Source organism: Elgaria multicarinata, chromosome 9 (assembly GCF_023053635.1).
Source record: "Elgaria multicarinata webbii isolate HBS135686 ecotype San Diego chromosome 9, rElgMul1.1.pri, whole genome shotgun sequence".
Lineage (NCBI taxonomy): Eukaryota > Metazoa > Chordata > Lepidosauria > Squamata > Anguidae > Elgaria > Elgaria multicarinata.
The window spans coordinates 60,293,402-60,311,055 of record NC_086179.1 but is presented as its reverse complement, the minus strand read 5'-3'; the positions used below and the strand labels follow the sequence as shown (position 1 = coordinate 60,311,055).

Sequence of the window (17,654 nt, the reverse complement as noted above, 5' to 3'; positions counted from 1 at the left end):
AGTTGTTACAGCAATTGCATATTAGCAGCACTGGGGAGACCTCACGATATAACTCCTAAATCATAGGTAGAGTTTTTTAAACTAATGCTGACTTCAGGTGTGGAGTTATGTGCTGTCTTGCCAAATGTTGCCTGTTTCCCAAATGTGAGCATGGTGGTGGTGGTGGTGATTTGCACAGGGAAGGGTGGGGGGGGGGGTAACTAGCCCATCCCATACCAATGGGTAGGGAAGGACAGACAGACGGACTCCCCCGTGTCTGGCTCCATTGGATGCCTGCCAAGCTGCCCCACTGCCTGCTCCTGCTCATAGCACTGCAGGAGCTTCTTCACAGCCCGACAAGCCCCCGATGAAGCTGCAAAGCCCCCTGTCCTCATCCGGAGCCCTTATTGTGCAGAACAATGGCAGCTCAAGAAATTGTGTATTTCCCAAATTTTGTAAATGGCTGCCAGAAAGGTCCCATTTATGCAAAATTAAAGGCATGAAGAGAGCATTCACGCCTTTAATATGCAATTTCCAGAGCTGACACAAAGGAGACTCCAGACAAGGTCGGATGGCTAGTGGGCAGTTGCTGAGCTGCAGGGGGCTGTGAACACTCCATGGCCCAGCAAGCTGGGTCCAGGGGACTCCTGGATCCAGTCGGGTGCCTGCAACATACCTACCATGTGGTTCTTCCTGAAAATGCCTTCCAAAGGCAGCTTCCCTCCATCTTTGGTGCCAAATCTCAGCTGAGAAATATAATTTAAAACTTGCTGTGGACGTTACCACGCTTGGTTCACCTTGAATTCTTTGGAATAACCTGGGCTACTTTCTCCCCAAATCAGAAAATAACTGCTTATCTCAAGGCAATTTTTGTCAAAATCAAACCTTGCTGTGCTCTCAATTGGAGTCTGACTTCCCCCACCACCAACAACTGATCTGTGTGCCTCCAAAGCTCCTCCCACTCACTATCTGTAATCCAGCCCCTTGCAAACCTCCAAGCCTGCCCCAGCCTTCCACCACTGCTGTGCTGGCAGTGACAGTAGCAGTGGAATGAGAGGAAAGTTATCTCTTTCTTTCCCTCTGTCCTGGTGCCTGGCTCGGCCTGTTGCAGCACTGAGCCAGGAACGGGGTCGGTGATTCATGGAGGGGGCGGGTGGGAGGGACTGACATCTTATCCAACTCCAAATAAAATCCAAGCCAGAGAAGAATTTGGGGCAGGGTCATGTTACAAATATTGTGGAATACGAACCAATTGAGTCCAATAAAAAAGCATCTGGATGCAGGTTTTCGGGGAAAGGTTTTATTTCCACCATCAGGTACCAAAAATCCCTTGCGCAACGGGGTTCTCTCCCACAGTTCAAAATGAGCGAGAGAGACCACGAACAAAGGTTGACCCTTAGTTTTATACAGAGGGGGAAAAATCCTTCATTCACAATTGGCTATTAGCCCAAATGGTCACCCTTAACGTCATCGGACATGCTCAGATGGGGAGGAGAATGGTTAACATTAGTACATTCCTGCTACTGCAATACTCTTTTCCCCCAATGCACCTTGGGATGTCTTCTTCCCAGCAGTCTGAGCTTTTCCCGCTTTTACCATTTAAGCCAATTAGCTCTTCCCAAAACTCCTGCCCTACCGTGGGAAAGAAAGAGAAGGAGGAAGGGGGGCGGAAAGGGGGAGAGGAAGAAGTCATTTACTCCTAGGGAATGGCACCCGATGTTCTTTGGGTGGGTACATTACTTCCTTAACCCCCCTCCCATCCCCTGGTAGATTGCAGTCCCCATAGTTTAATTCTATTGCTTTTGAGTCATAGGCATCGCTCCCCGGCTTCTCCGCGATATTGACTGCACCTTAATTAAACCCTACATTGTTGCGGTTTTGTCCGCATACTTGCAGTTAGAAATTGATACGTTTAATGGGGTGCTACATTCCTTTCCGTTACAAAGTGTTTTTCTTGTTTCCGATCTCTGCTTCACACTTCCTCAGACGGGGATTGCTTTAGACAGTCAGGGAAACCTTTAGGCAAATGATTTTGTGCTTTGGTGACTTGGTTCTGATTATGGTTTCTATCCTACACTTGTGTAAGTGGGTTTACTCTGATATATGAATAAAAAGTGGTGGAGCGGGGAGGGGAGACGGGAGAGAAAAAGGAGGAGGTACTGAGGGGGCGCGGATTGGACAAAGAAGAATACGGAAATTAGGCTCCCATAACAGTCATAATGCTCACCTTGTATTTCAGGTGAGCATTATGAGTTACCAAGGTTCTTGCTTCGAGACCAGGAATATGAACACTGGGTGACAGTTCAGTTGGGGAAGGACATTTACAGTGGAAAATTGGTGAGGGGATAAACCAATTTCCTGGTAGCTTCTAGTTCCTCCATAACTATATATTCTTACTGGTTTTATCATTTATTCTGTTAGAATTGGTTGAACTGATATAACTGTTGACATTAATTATGTAGTGTTGAAGTTGTAAAAAGTTTATTTCATTTATAAAAGAATTATATGCTAATTCATTCCCCAAAGTGGCCCAAGGCAACTTAGAGTGAGAAATATATAACTTCTTAACATTTGTATTTATTTAAAACATTTATATCCCATCTTCCATCAGAAAATCTCAAGGTGGCTAACAATGAACCATAAATTAATGATGGAAAAACATCAATTTAAAAAATATTAAAGCACTACATCGACAACAGCAGTAAAGTTATTTAAAAGGTAAAATCAGAACAATAAAACATCCAACTTCGCATTTACTGTATATAGATCATAGGTGGGCAACTGCAGGAGGGCCATTTTTGCCCCCAGACATCCCATACAGGTTGCCCTCACTCCCATTATTATTTTTTTACAATCCAAAAAACAGCAGTTTACAAGTTAACAGAACAGTGAAACAGAGCTAGAACAGCTAAAGAACTACAAACAAGCTAGATTTGACTTTTGTAGTGCTCTGTAGCACTACAGGTGCCACTGTGTTTGCCATTTTTGCTTCACATTTGGTGGTGCAGTGGGGGGCACTTGTGGGTCGCAGACTATGTGTTGCCCATCCCAACATAAGCCTTAGAAATATACTAGCAATGCAACTCTATACATGTCTACTCAGAAATAAGTCCCATTAAGTTCAATAAGGTTTACTCCCAGCTAAGTGGCTGTAGGATTGCAGCATAAGGCTCGAAATCCTATGCACACGTACTTAAGAATGAGTCCCACTGAATTCAGCGGGGCTTATTTATGACTGGACACACATAGCATAGGGCTGTAGGCCTGAATTGTGATCTCCAGCTCCTGTTGTCTTTCAACATGTCAATTCAGTCTGAATCAACAGGATACTTTAGTAATGAATTCAAATGAGCGCTTCCTGTGCATGTTTTAAAAGGGGCAAATATGGAAGATTAGTGTGGCTGTGTGCATTTATTTTTGCAATTACAGTAGCTTACATGCAATCTCATTTAGGAATTCATTGTCCAGTAGCTAATGCAACACCAGGCATTGCACAGCATGCTCTCTAACCTAGAGAATGGGCATATGGTTCAACACAAGTCTACATGATTATTCGCTGAAATATTCTGGAACACGTGATTGTTTCATACAGTGATTAACCTTTGCTATGTGAGTAGTTATCACAGAGTGAAAACCAAAGGGTGTAGCTAATGATATGGCTGGTGTAAAGGCAGGGGGGTGGGCATCAGACCTGCCTGTAATTTGACTCGAAGGAACCTACATTTGTGAGGGTTGAGTCTGTAAGTGAACCTCAGGCGATAATGGGAATAATTTTGACTCTAATGTAGATATTACTTTTTAAATGTCAGTTATACAGATTGCCACAAAAGAAAAGGCACATTCCTAAATCATTAATCAGGATGCGTCTTGTATGATGCATTTCTGAATTAAATCAGGGTTAAATTTTAAATATGTATAGGATTGTATCTTCATTACCCTACATACTTTGATTTGTATTCTGGCATTTTAATATCTTTTCATTTGACAGGTGGCTTGCTGGTGCTAGCCTTCTTCTGTTCTAATAACAATTGTTCACAGTTCCTCTGCATTCTTGTTCAAAGAAAGGTGGATATAGCACCTATCATATTGACCAACATAGAAAAATGAAACTGGTCATAGCTGACTTTTGAATTTCTTATTTATTTATTTATTTATTTTATTACATTTATATACCGCCCCACAGCCGAAGCACTCTGGGCGGTTTACAACAATTTAAAAAAGTAAACATTAAAAGTATACAAAAATTAAAAAAAAACATAAAACAGTATAAAAACAACAGTGGAGAATTTCTTCTCCACTTCCCCTCTCTTAATTTATCTTCCTCTTTGATTCAGATCAGGTTAAACTTCAATTTCAAAATACCTTGGGGAGGACTCAAAGCCCCATGGGTTTCCTGTAGTCTCAGCACCCTCAAAACCAAGTGAGGGCTAAACTAGAGCTTAGAGACAATGCATGTGATTCTCTCCCAACAGCCCTTCTCCCCACCCCAGAAAAAAACTACAGGGAGAGCGGACAGGAAGCAGAGAAACAGAGGAAGTGGCTGGGAGTGTTAACCTTTTCCATGCCATCTGCCTGCTTTTTCTCTAAGGATGATGGGAGACAGACTAAAATGAGTTCCGATTTCTAACAATATGACTTGTGGAATCCACCATGGATTGGCCTCCCCAGGCCGCGCAGAGTCCACGGGCTTCCAGAATTATTATTATTATTATTATTATTATTATTATTATTATTATTCTGAAATTTATGCAAATTCACTCACAGGAAAATATGCAGTTTCTGCTGAGACATATGCCATGCTGGAAAATATACGCAGGGAGTAGCTGAATGGAACAGGGGCCAATACCCTAAATGTTACATACTAACATAAATTTTTGTGACCTTTCTTGTGGAATTATTTTCATATTTTTCCTCCTAACGGGGAAAAAAAATTTGAACCAATCTGTGGATGCTGGAACGAATGATACTGCACAATCCATGGAACGCAAGGCGGAACGGATTTTATACCATCTATACATTCCTATTTTTCTCTGCCCCAAATTACTTCCCCCAGCTGCTTTTCCTGTCACAAGGAAAAGCAGCTGGGGGAAGCTGGATATTCCCAGGGCAAATGTGTTTGGAATTCCACTGAGGGAAACACAGCTTGTGGTTCAGCTGTTCAAGAAGGGTTTCTGAAATATTACTTTTTCTTAAAACAGCTAATTTGTATAAAACTGTGACCCTTAAAGGGCAGTACTGCGCCCCTCTGAGGTCTGCGCCCTAGGCAGCTGCTTAGTTGGCCTAATGGTAGCGCCGGCCCTGAGTAAGAGTGAGAGAATGGGAACAGTGTCAGTGCATGGTATCTAGCTAGGTGCTTCCTCCCCACCACTGTACTTCTGCTTCATATCACCCTTCTTAAAGTTGCTTTTTTTCCCCTGCTAAAAGGGCCATATGAATTGTTAGGCTCACCTAATTACATATAATGTCTAACACTCAGTTAATTAAATATCGGTTTATACAAGTATGGGAAAAGTCAGGGCATGGTCATTTCCTCCTGATCTTTCTTCAATCTTTAAGGAGGAATGTCAGTTTCCTGTGAGTCCTGTGACATTGTGGGAATGTCAGATCTGCTGGCAGGGAGATCTCTTATCTGCTACTTGACAAAAGAGCCTTTTCTAGCTAACAGATCTGCTCAAGCCACCAAGATCTTCTGGCTGAGAAGGCCTCTGTTTCAAGGGAGTGTTTATTCATGCCTAGGGAGCCATTAGTAGTCTCTTGCTTCATCAGCTTAAATATCCACAGCTGATGAAGGACTGTGCCCAATCTGTCATCTGGAGAGAGCTCCATGTCAAGTAGGAGGAGGATGGAGCCTTCCCAGCCAGATCTGTTCATGAGTACTCATGCTTCTCATGTGTAAATGTTTGCCAATCTGTGGTTTTTGTTACTGTGGATCTCTGCCTGAGCCTCCATGATACTCTGTCTGTGACAAGCATTTGTGGTAGACATCAAATCCATCTGTATCTGTTGGCATTTGTTCAGTGCCTACTGTGATACATGTTTCTGCATATGTTCTCCATGTGAAAAATAAGGCCAATAGTGAGAGCGTTGCTGATGCTCCCTACAGTTGCTGGATGCCACTGCAGGATGCCACTGCAGGATAAATAATGGGTAGTGTCTTCCTTTTTCTTGCTCAAAAGTGGCAAAACCATGGAGATGAAGCTGACAAGACTTGCCTGTGCAGAGTCAGAAGCCAACTCCCCTGAAATAAGGGGGTGCAAATTACACTTTTATAGTGAAAGGACTGTAGACTTGCTGCAGAGGTGAGGGTTGAAACTCTTGTCAGTTTCACTCCCCTGCACATTGCAGCAAGTCATAGGGCTTAAGCCAGATCTGGCACATTATTAGTCTTAACTAAACTTGAAGAGGAGAAGCAACTTAGCTCTCTGAGAAGCCATTGAGCAACATTGACTAACTGCCATTGTTCTGTTTGAATTGCAGCTTCTGCTCCTCCCCCCCTCCTTTTCAGGTACTTCAGGCCTCCAGTTTGCTGCAGTTTGCAGTTTGCAACTTGAAGAGGAGAAGCAACTTAGCTCTCTGAGAAGCCATTGAGCAGCATTGACTAACTGCCATTGTTCTGTTTGAATTGCAGCTTCTGCTCCTCCCCCCTCCTTTTCAGGTACTTCAAGCCTCCAGTTTGCTGGAGGCGCGAGCCGAAGGGCGAGAGCACAAGGGCTCTCGGCCTGTGGCTCTCAGCCGTGGGGCGAAGCCGGTCAAGCGGATCCTCTACTCTGGAGGAAAAACCCCAGCCACGGTCCGGTCGCTGCCTCTTTCTGATTCAGGTCACGATCTTCTCATTGTCTCCTCTCAGTTCTTTTCTCCTCATATCTGTTCCTTATGGCTCGTTCCAATCTCGTCTCTCCTAACTTAGTTCCTATCCGGTGTCTCCCCTCTTCTCAGCTGCCTTTTTCGTGTTCCTTATGGAACTGTCGCTCTCTTGCTTCTAAGGCCCCTGTCATCCAGGACTTGTTTATCTCTAGGTCTCTCCACCTCCTTGCTCTTACTGAAACCTGGCTTCCTGCCCATGATACTGCCATCTCTGCTGCCCTCTCTCTTGGAGGACTCTCTTTCTCTCACACTAGTCGCCCAGAGGGTCGGGGTGGTGGTGTGGGTCTTTTATTATCTAGTTTGTGCCAGTTCCAGCCTCTTTCCATTCCACCTTCACATTGCTTCTCCTCTTTTGAGGTACATGTGGTGAGGCTCTTCGCTCCACTGCGACTGCGGGTTGCAGTTCTGTACCGCCCCCCAGGCTCGTCCTCAAAATTTATCTCTGATTTTGATTCGTGGCTGTCCTTTTTCCTCTCTGACAACTGTCCTACTCTTATCCTGGGTGATTTCAACATTCATGTGGATGACCCTCAAGATGCTGCAGCTCTACGATTTCGCTCATTATCTTCCTCTTATGATCTTAAGCTTTGGTCTGATGCACCCACACATTCCCTTGGACACTGTCTGGATCTTGTTCTCACTCGGAATTGCTCTGTGTTGGACTTTTCTACTGCTCACTTTCCGCTGTCAGATCATCACCTAGTTTCTTTCAATATTACTCATAATCCTCCTCCTTCACGTCCCGCTTCTCGCTCTTGTCGTGACTTGCAATCTATCAATTACGAGGCTTTTTCCCAGTCCCTAGCCTCCTCCCTTCCTTCTGTCTGTTCGGCTGTCTCCTTGGACTCAGCTGTCTCCTTCTTTAATTCCTCCTTATCTTCAACTCTTGATAATCTTGCTCCATCTACAACTCGGATAGTTCGCCCTTCTCAACCCCAACCGTGGCTCACCTCTTCCCTCCGCTACCTTCGCTCTTGTTCCCGGGCAGCTGAACGCCTTTGGCGTAAGACCAGGGACCGGGCAGACTTTGTCCATTACAAATTTGTACTTTCCTCTTTCTCTTCTGCCATCTCACTGGCCAAACAGCAGTACTACTCAGCGCTGATCCAGGCAAATGCTAGGCATCCTCAGCGGCTCTTTGCGTCCTTCAATTCTCTTCTGAAGCCTAATCCGCCATCTCTCCCCGCCTCTCTGTCTGCTAACAACTTTGCCTCTTTTTTCAATGCTAAAATCCAAACTATCCGCTCTGATCTGGCCAGCTCTGCTCCTCTTCCAGTTCCTGTTCCTCATCTGTCAGCTCCTCCTGCAAATTTCTCTGCGTTTCCTTCGGTCTCTGCGGATGAACTGTCTACAATACTGCGCTCTTCGAAGCCTTCCACTTGTTCTCGTGATCCGATTCCTTCTCGCGTCTTTATTAATCTTATTCCTGCTATCCTCCCTTCCTTGCTACATATTATTAATCTTTCTCTGTCCTCTGGTTCATTTCCTTCTGCTTTTAAACATGCTACAGTCTCTCCCATTCTCAAGAAACCTACTCTTGATAGGCTATCTCTGTCTAACTACCGACCTGTCTCTTTGTTGCCGTTTGTTTCAAAGATCCTGGAGCGTGCGGTCTACTCTCGCTGTCTTGACTTTCTTTCTAGTAACTCTGCTTTGGATCCATTTCAATCTGGATTCCGTCCTCTGCATTCCACCGAAACAGCCCTTACTAAGATCACCAATGATCTCCTTACTGCCAAGTCTAAAGGCCATTATTCCGTTCTTATTCTCCTTGATCTAACTGCAGCCTTTGACACGGTTGATCATGATCTTCTCTTAGATTCCCTTCATGACCTTGGATTTTGTGGCTCTGTCTATAACTGGTTTGCCTCCTATCTAGCGGGTCGCTCTTTCAGTGTGTTGACTAATGGCAGCTCGTCTTCCTCCTTTCCCCTTTCAGTAGGGGTTCCGCAAGGCTCGGTGCTTGGCCCGTTGTTGTTTTCCTTATACATGTTGCCCTTGGGCAAGCTTATTCAATCTCATGGTCTCCAATATCACCTGTACGCCGATGATACACAACTATATCTGTCATCTCCGGAACTTTCTCCTGATGTTCACGATCGTATCTCGGCATGTCTTTCAGATATCTCAGCTTGGCTGCTTCATCGTCGCTTGAAGCTTAACATGGCAAAGACTGAATTGCTTGTTTTTCCTCCTAAACCTTCTCCTCATCTCTCATTCTCTCTTACTGTCAATGATGTTACGCTTACTCCGGTCAAGGAAGCTCGTAGCCTTGGCTTTATCTTCGACTCCTCGCTCTCCTTTATTCCTCATATTGAGGCAGTAGCTAAATCTTGTCGATTTTTCCTGTATAATATTGCCAGGATTCGATCATTTTTGTCTGTCTCTTCTGCCAAGACGCTTGTTCATGCACTGGTTATTTCACGGTTGGACTACTGCAACCTTCTTCTCTCTGGCCTTCCTTCTTCTCACATCAGCCCGTTGGTTTCTGTTCACCACTCCGCCGCAAAGATCATCTTCTTAGCACGCCGCTCCGACCATGTTACTCCGCTTCTGAAATCTCTTCATTGGCTTCCAATTCACTTCAGAATCCAATATAAACTTCTCCTGTTAACCTTCAAAGCTTTTCACGGTCTAGCTCCTTCCTATCTCTCCTCTCTCATCTCACACTATTGCCCCGCTCGTGCTCTTCGCTCCTCTGATGCCATGTTTCTCGCCTGCCCAAGGGCCTCTACTTCCCTTGCTCGGCTTCGTCCATTTTCGTCTGCTGCCCCTTACGCCTGGAACGCTCTTCCAGAACATTTGAGAACTACAAGTTCAACCACAGCTTTTAAAGCTCAACTAAAAACTTTTCTTTTTCCTAAAGCTTTTAAAACTTGATGTTGTGCAGACTTCTACTGTTACTTTCTACTGTTAGTTTTTCCCTACCCTGTGCCTGCTTACCCTTCCCTGTACCTGTTGGCATTCTCTTCCCCTCCTTATTGTTTTACTATGATTTTATTAGATTGTAAGCCTATGCGGCAGAGTCTTGCTATTTACTGTTTTACTCTGTACAGCACCATGTACATTGATGGTGCTATATAAATAAATAATAATAATAATAATTAACTGTAAAAATTGCAGGGGGGAAGAGGAAGGAATTGAAACCCCTGCTGCAGAGTTGAGAGAATCCTCTTCACTGTGGGTTGTTTGTGAGGGAGAAATTCTTTGTCAGTTTCACCACATTGAAAGGACTCTATTGCTGACTGCACTGCAGAGATGAGTGGAAAGACTCTGTTCAGAGGGAGGGGGATTAAGCAAAATGTAGTTCATCTAACCACTGCTTTCCCTACCCTTTGCCCCCAACCACTGGTGCAATAGTTTGAACATCCAGGCACCAATTTATTTATATTATTTACTTATTTATTGTCCTTATGGGAGATTGAGACAGTACCATCAGTCCATTAAGAAATACCCCACCAATGAGTAAAAATAATATCTTGTGCCACACAAACATTAAAGTGGCTTGTTTGTAGAACCATGACAAGCCAACGGGGTGGCTCCACGATCGCTGCCGCTGATGACAGAGCTGCCATTCTACTAGCAAAGCCTCAGCAGGACTTGACAGAAGCTAACAGACCCACGGGATTTGCATTGCTGACAGATTGAAAGTAGAAACAGACCAAAAGCAACAACAAATTACAGGAAAAGAGATGGGGAAGGTATGAAGCAAATAGGAGGAAAAGCCTATAAATGCACAAAGTAATCAGAAGGATCCACATGGAATGTGTAGTTCACTAGTCCTGATGCAGGTGAACATTCATTGTTTTGAAGAGCCGCATCGAGAGAGAAAATTGGTGCCAGTAGGGCTTGTTTTCTAAGCCCTATAGCTGCCACAGGCAGAGAATTACTGGTAAAATCATGACTGAGAAGGGAAGTATTAAAACTCCCCTCCCATCATGGGGGAGAGTCCCAATAAAAATCAGACACCTCCCCCCACCAAAGTGGAAAAGGGGTGGGGAAGGAAAGATAAAGCTACTACATTTGTTCAGTCGTTTCTGACTCTTTGTGACTTCATGGACCAGCCCACGCCAGAGCTTTCGGTCGGCTGTCGCCACCCCTAGCTCCCCCAAGGTCAAGTCTGTCACCTCCAGAATATCATCCATCCATCTTGCCCTTGGTCAGCCCCTCTTCCTTTTGCCTTCCACTTTCCCTAGCATCAGCCTCTTCTCCAGGGTATCCTGTCTTCTCATTATGTGGCCAAAGTACTTCAGTTTTGCCTTTAATACCATTCCCTCAAGTGAGCAGTCTGGCTTTATTTCCTGGAGTATGGACTGGTTTGATCTTCTTGCAGTCCAAGGCACTCTCAGAATTTTCCTCCAACACCACAGTTCAAAAGCATCTATCTTCCTTCGCTCAACTTTCCTTATGGTCCAGCTCTCGCAGCCATAGGTTACTACGGGGAATACCATTGCTTTAACTATGCGGACCTTTGTTGTCAGTGTGGTGTCTCTGCTCTTAACTATTTTATCCAGATTTGTCATTGCTCTCCTCCCAAGAAGTAAACGTCTTCTGATTTCCTGGCTGCAGTCAGCGTCTGCAGTAATCTTTGCACCCAGAAATACAAAGTCTATCACTGCCTTCACATTTTCTCCCTCTATTTGCCAGTTACCAATCAAGCTGGTTGCCATAATCTTGGTTTTTTTGAGGTTTAACTGCAACCCAGCTTTTGCACTTTCTTCTTTCACCTTTGTCATAAGGCTCCTCAGCTCCTCCTCACTTTCAGCCATCAAAGTGGTGTCATAATGTGTGGTTTGGTTATTATACTCCTGGACTGAGCATTCCTAGAATACATTCTAGCATCTGGGCAATGAGGAAGTACACATAGCGATTGTATATCTTGCTGTGGATGCTGAATCTATTAATACCTCTTAGCCAAGGAATGTCACCTCCATGTTCGGAGGTAATCTCTGATTACCATATAATGTGGCATTCACAGCCTTGCCCTGCTTGTGGTCATTCTTAGCTCAGGATGACCACTGTCAGAAGCTAAGTGCTTAGCTAGCTGGTAAGAGCTCAGCACGATCCAGTGCTGTTTTGCTTATGTTTTTTACATGCTTAATCAAGCCTCCTTATGATGAAATTCATTATGTGGAGCTCACATTAGTGACCATATAAATGTTCCTGTTAAAGTGTCCTTCTTCACCCTCCTGCACATCCAGCTGCAAAGCCAAGTTCAGTAGCACCCCCAGACTTTACAGAACCCCTGATCTTTCAGGGGTCCTTCAGCACTAGAGCCATCAAAATGCTTAGCATAGTCAAGTGATTTGAATAGAACCTCACCATAGCACCCAGTGTGTAAAATACAAATCCGAATTGCTATGATCTTCATAAGAGACAACATTTGAATGTGAATCAAAAGACACCAATCAGTTGTGTAGGGATATTATATATAGTACTACTGACAATCAACCTCTTTTGCCTTTGGCAGTAGTTCTCCTTGCCCATCTTTGCTGGGGCCAGGTGCTAAGTTGCTAAATTATCTATCCATGGTCTGACAGTTTAATTATGGCAGCAAGGACTATTACTGGAAATGAAAAGAATCAATTTCTGATTATAGTTTGTAATGAAGCTCAGCAGGGGCCCAATTTCTTTCCTTCCCCCTCCCCTGCTCTTATAACAATTGATGATAACATTGTGACCATGTTAATTCCGTGCCATCCACTGCTGCTAAAGGTTTGAATGTTAATCATCTAAGATGTAATCAAAGGTGCTCTTGGGTCACTGGTCAAAGGAGAAAAATGCTCCTGTTTGGCTGGTTGCATGAGAAGAGTAATGGCTTGTATTGGATGAATTTAAAGTGAGTGAATCCTCTTGTAAGAAATGAATCAGGGTGTACTCAATTTCCTGTGAGTGGGCCTGGTGCTTGGATTGCCAATAGATACAGATATGATTATACTTCCCTGCCAACCCCTGCTCAGGTCTTCAAACCAGGTGGCAGAATTGAGAGGTTGGAAGAGAAAGAATCCTAAGAGAAGGAAGTTCATGGAAGGGGGGAAATCCATCCATTCCTCCCCCTTGAAGCCATGGGCAACCCATACAGAGGCTCTTCGAAGGGCTGGAAGGTCCTCCTGAACATTGTGGGATAGAGTGCAGGGGACTATCAGGGAGAGTAGAGGATGAGAAACTTTCCTCCCATGAACTTTCTTGAGTTAACTAATCTTCAGATATGAGACTGATTTGGGGAGCTGCTCACCTTCAGTAGTTCCCCCTTGCCCCATCTTGCATTCTTAAGAAGGGCCCCCTTATCTTCAGGAGAGGCTTTGCAAGAGATAGAGGGGATGAGAAACTTTACTTCCATAAACTCCCATAAGTGGACTTAAGATCCCAGCCTTAAAGTTCTTTTGGATGCCCCTTTTACTGGTGAAGTTGCATAGCTCCATGGTTGGTTGGTTTGTTACATTTCCATACTGCCCAAAAGCTGAAGCTCTCTGGGCAGTTCACAACAATTAAAACCATAAAATACAGGATGATAAAATCCAATATAAAAATGATTAAAGTTTAAAACTACAGTATAAAAAATAATAAAACCATAACCAAATAGAACCTAGCAGCAGTGCAAAGATTTAAAATACGGTACCAGATTTAAAACAGAAATGGAAAAACTAAAATCCCTAGGGAAATAAAAAGGCCCCACCTGGTACTGAAAAAAGCACAACGTAGGTGCCAGGTGAGGCTCTCGGGAAAGCTCATTCCACCACCGTGGTGCCACAGCAGAAAAGGCCCTCTTCTTAGTAGCCACCCATCTCACTTCCTTTGGTGGGGGCTCCCAGAAAAAGGACCGCTGAAGATGATCTTAGAGTCTGGGCAGATGTATATGGGAGGACATGATCCTTCAGGTAAATTGGCCCCAAGCCATTTAGGACATTGAATGATAATATTTTCATAATGGCCCCATTCAGACAATGTGCTAAACCATGCTGCTTAACCACAAAATGGTTAATGGAATACATTAAGGTTAATGCATTCCATTAACCATTTTGTGGTTAAGCAGCATGGTTTAGCGTGTTGTATGAACGAGGCCAATGTTAATAATGGTTGCTCCTTTGTTGGTCAAAGAACCAGCATGATTCTCCTACAAGCATAGGAGGAAACATAGCACAGTGTTAGAGTGCATGTTTTGCGTGCCCAGCAGGGGTGTGCAAAGTGGGTCCTCTCCACCTCAAAATTTTAGTCAGAGCTCTGTAGAGGTGGTTCTCTGCCCCAATTTCCAGAGCGTGTCCCTCTCTTCGCTCTGCTGGATAGTTCGATGAAAAACTGCTCCGTTTTGGGGTAACTGGTACATTCTTGTCAATAGGAATTAACAGAAATGCTCACAGCTCCCTCAGTTTTAAAGATAAACACATGAAAATTGGTACTGTGACAGCTTTTAAAGAGGGCTTTAGGCATGCCAACTGAGGAGTGGATCCCTGCATGCCATGATTTATAGGGAATTTTTAAAGTCCAAACTCAAATGTCCACTCAGGCACCTCTCATGCCTTGATCTGTACGGCAAGGGAGAGGAAACAAAGCAGCAGGAAGCACTTAGCATAATAATAATTAAGTAAGTGCATATTAATAAAATGCCACAATAGCAACACACAGCTTGCCCATCCTCAGAGAGGACAGGAGGCTTGCAGGAGGAGGAAGCTTGCAGGACCCCTCCCCCACTGCCGGTTGGGCATTGGAGCGAGTCAAGGCAACAGCTTCCCCATAGGAGGCTATGCATGGCTTGGAGGAGGAGGATGACGGGGTCCCCCCCTCCTGCACTGGAAGCCTAGCCAGCCAGTAGGAGTAATAGTTTAACTGAAAAAGAGCCTGCCTGACTCAGGTGTAGAAGCTTACTCACTCAGCCCAGCAGCACTTTCACACTGTGGCTGACTTCTAGGAGTACGAGCAGAAATGCGTAACCAGATCTCTCTCTCTCTCTCTCTCTCTCTCTCTCTCTCTCTCTCTCTCTCTCCTTCTCTCTCTCTCTCTCTCTCTCTCTCCTTGTCTAAATCTTACTTTGCAAACAAATGCTCCCCCTAATCTCACTAATTGTCACCCCCCCCCAAACACCGCAATTGGAAAAGAACAGAACAGGGAGGGACAGCGCTGTGGCAATTCCTAATTGGTTTGCCTATTGTCAATATCAATTAACAAAACTACCCCACCCCATCACCCCATGTTCCTTATTGGGAGGTTTTCAATTACACACTCCACACACACAAAATGGTGGGATAATTTTGGAGATGTTATGAGTTCCAGTTAGGCACGTCTCCGCTCTGATATTATTGGATGGGTTTAGAAGCGGCCAATCTCCACTCTGGAAGTTCAAATGCTCCGCAGATCTTCGCGGTTACCAGATAATTCCTGGGTGAAGAGCGCACCCCTAACACCCAGGGTCCCAGGTTCAATCCCTGGTTCAAAAGGATATGATAACAAATTATGGGGATGTTCTCTGCCTGGACCCTAGAAAGCTGCTGCCAGTCAGCGTATACAATATTGAGCTTGATGGACAAATAGTCTGACCTATGTTCCTAGAATCTCTGCAAATATCTGCCCACTTGGGTAGCTCTGACATTGTGGTTAGCATCTCTGTAGCTCACACATTTCCCAGGCAGGTGTCTTTGTAAGCACAACTGCAGAGTTTCTAAAGGAGGCCTACACATCTGACATGTTCAGACACTGCCATAGGGCTCTAGTCACAATGATCATTACTGGAAATGAAATATGTGTATTGATTCTTTCAGGTACTTTTGAACCACTTTTCATGAAATATTTACAGTGTTTTCTGTTCTTTCTCATCAGGATTGGGAGTTTCCACATTTTATGGGCGATGTTGATGTAAATCTTCCCGGCCTGCCTGCTGCACACTTTCAATTTAGATTGCCTTATTTCAAAAAGATTTTTAAGGAGGAGTATCACATACATATAACAGGTATGGAACATTCCTTGGTATCCTCTTTTTGATTTTAAGTCTGGGTGAAATATATAATCTATAATTCTAATGTGGTACTGTCCAGAATTCAATGACTTCATTCTTCATAATTTGAGCTGTTTCTCCACAAACAAGAGAGGAGGTGGTAAAACTTTTGCTTGACTGTACCACTTCACATTGTAAGTGGTAGTGGTGAGGGCTCGCAAATTCAATACAACTTGAAAATTTGCAAGCCAGGCCAACAGCTTGGCTAGAATCCATCTCTCACACTTGCTGTTTTGTATAGGTTTGTTGGGGAGAGCAGTTTGTGCGAGACAATTCAGTCATGCAATCCCCCACCTGCAGTCTGAAATGAATCTAGGAAACTCGTTTTACTGTACCATGTGCTGATTGACATCTGTGGCTAACCAATCAGGCCTTCCAGAACAACTCTGAGATGTTAGTCTTCAGGATTTACTGGTTACATCATTGCAGATTTATTCAGCTGCCGTGTGATTGGCGATTATATCTGCTCCAGACCTCCCATTTGTTGTCATTGTGGAAAAGCTGCCTGAAACGTACAGAAGCAGAATTTAAAAAGTAGCAGTTCTTTGCACATAAGAGGAATAGGAAAAGGATGTCCTGTTAACAACTGGATCAAAAAGTTGTTCCTAGTGTTAAGGAAAATCTGAATTTCCAAAGAGTTTTGGAGTTGAAAAATTGGCATTCTGAGGACCAAAGTAGACATGATATTTATAGTGTGAGTGTAATTAATGTGCATTTTTTTTTGGCTGTCTAACGATCAGGCATGGGAAAGCCTGAGCAGTATTGGGACCAGGAGGGGGATAAAGACGGGGAGCTTAACTCCCAATGGCCCCAATAGGAGCTTGGCTTGAGATGCAAATGGCAGCTTCAGAGAGGTGTTCTTTGTCTGGACCTTGGCAGTTCCTGAATCTATGAAAAACAGATGGAAATATAGGGGGGAAATGGGAGAAACTCTTTGGAAAGCTTTTCATTTCATTGTTGTCATTTGTTTCTCATAGGTAATGGACCAGAGGCATGGTATTACATTGCTTAGCAAATTGATACTATGTCCACGTGAAGTTGAGGAGGGAAGGAGGCTCTTGGAGTACTCTGAAAGTGGCAAGAATCAAAAACTGTCCAACTGAAGCATAAAGCAATGGGAAGCTTAGGAGAAGCCTCCTCCTTTTTAATTGCTTATGAAATTGTGTGTGTGTGTGTGTGTGTGTGTGTAGTCTTGGCATGTGCAATGTCCTTGGGTACTATTAGACCTCTTCTAAATTTACTGCCCTTTGAATGGAAACTATCAAGGTGACAAGGAAGAGAATACAGGATGGGCCTCCATTGAGAGCAATGGGAAGCTTGGAGGATACCACACCATGCTTATAAAATAGGGACCCTTTGTCCAGTCTGGCTACTGCTAAGCAAATCTGATGCCTGCAGGGAGTAGTAAAACTCCTGAAATGTTCATGCTGCTTGGATGGAAAACTCCAAAGTTACAGGCAACAAAAGACAGGGTGGCTCTCCATGGTAATCAATATAGAAACAAACCCTTGAAATGAATGAGAAATTAACAAATGGGGGGAAACAAAATGAATGACAAAATTTATCCCCCCACCTCGTAAATGAACATCTCTAATTTTCACTCTTGAAAAAGGAAAGAAATTGGCAGTAGAAGAAAGCTTCCAGGCACACTCAAGAGGTGTTCAAATGAACTCTCCTCATGCGTTGAGGGAAAAGCATACTGAACAGCCATGTCCCTCCTCCATTAATGCCATTCACATCCTCCAGCATTTGACCTACACAAAAATGGGAGCTCTGCGCCAAGTATTCTCCTTCCCGTGGAGATGGCCTACATGCATACATTACT

At 44.1% G+C, this 17,654-nt stretch overlaps 1 protein-coding gene across 1 annotated transcript in view; it reads left to right on the top strand.

Annotated features, from left to right (window-relative positions):
* TMEM117 (transmembrane protein 117) overlaps positions 1-17,654 on the top strand; it is a 244,784-nt gene that overhangs the window by 216,272 nt on the left and 10,858 nt on the right. The window contains exon 7 of the mRNA XM_063134815.1: positions 15,655-15,784. Within this exon, the coding sequence (XP_062990885.1) occupies positions 15,655-15,784 (130 nt within the window). The remainder of the gene's footprint in view (positions 1-15,654; positions 15,785-17,654) is intronic.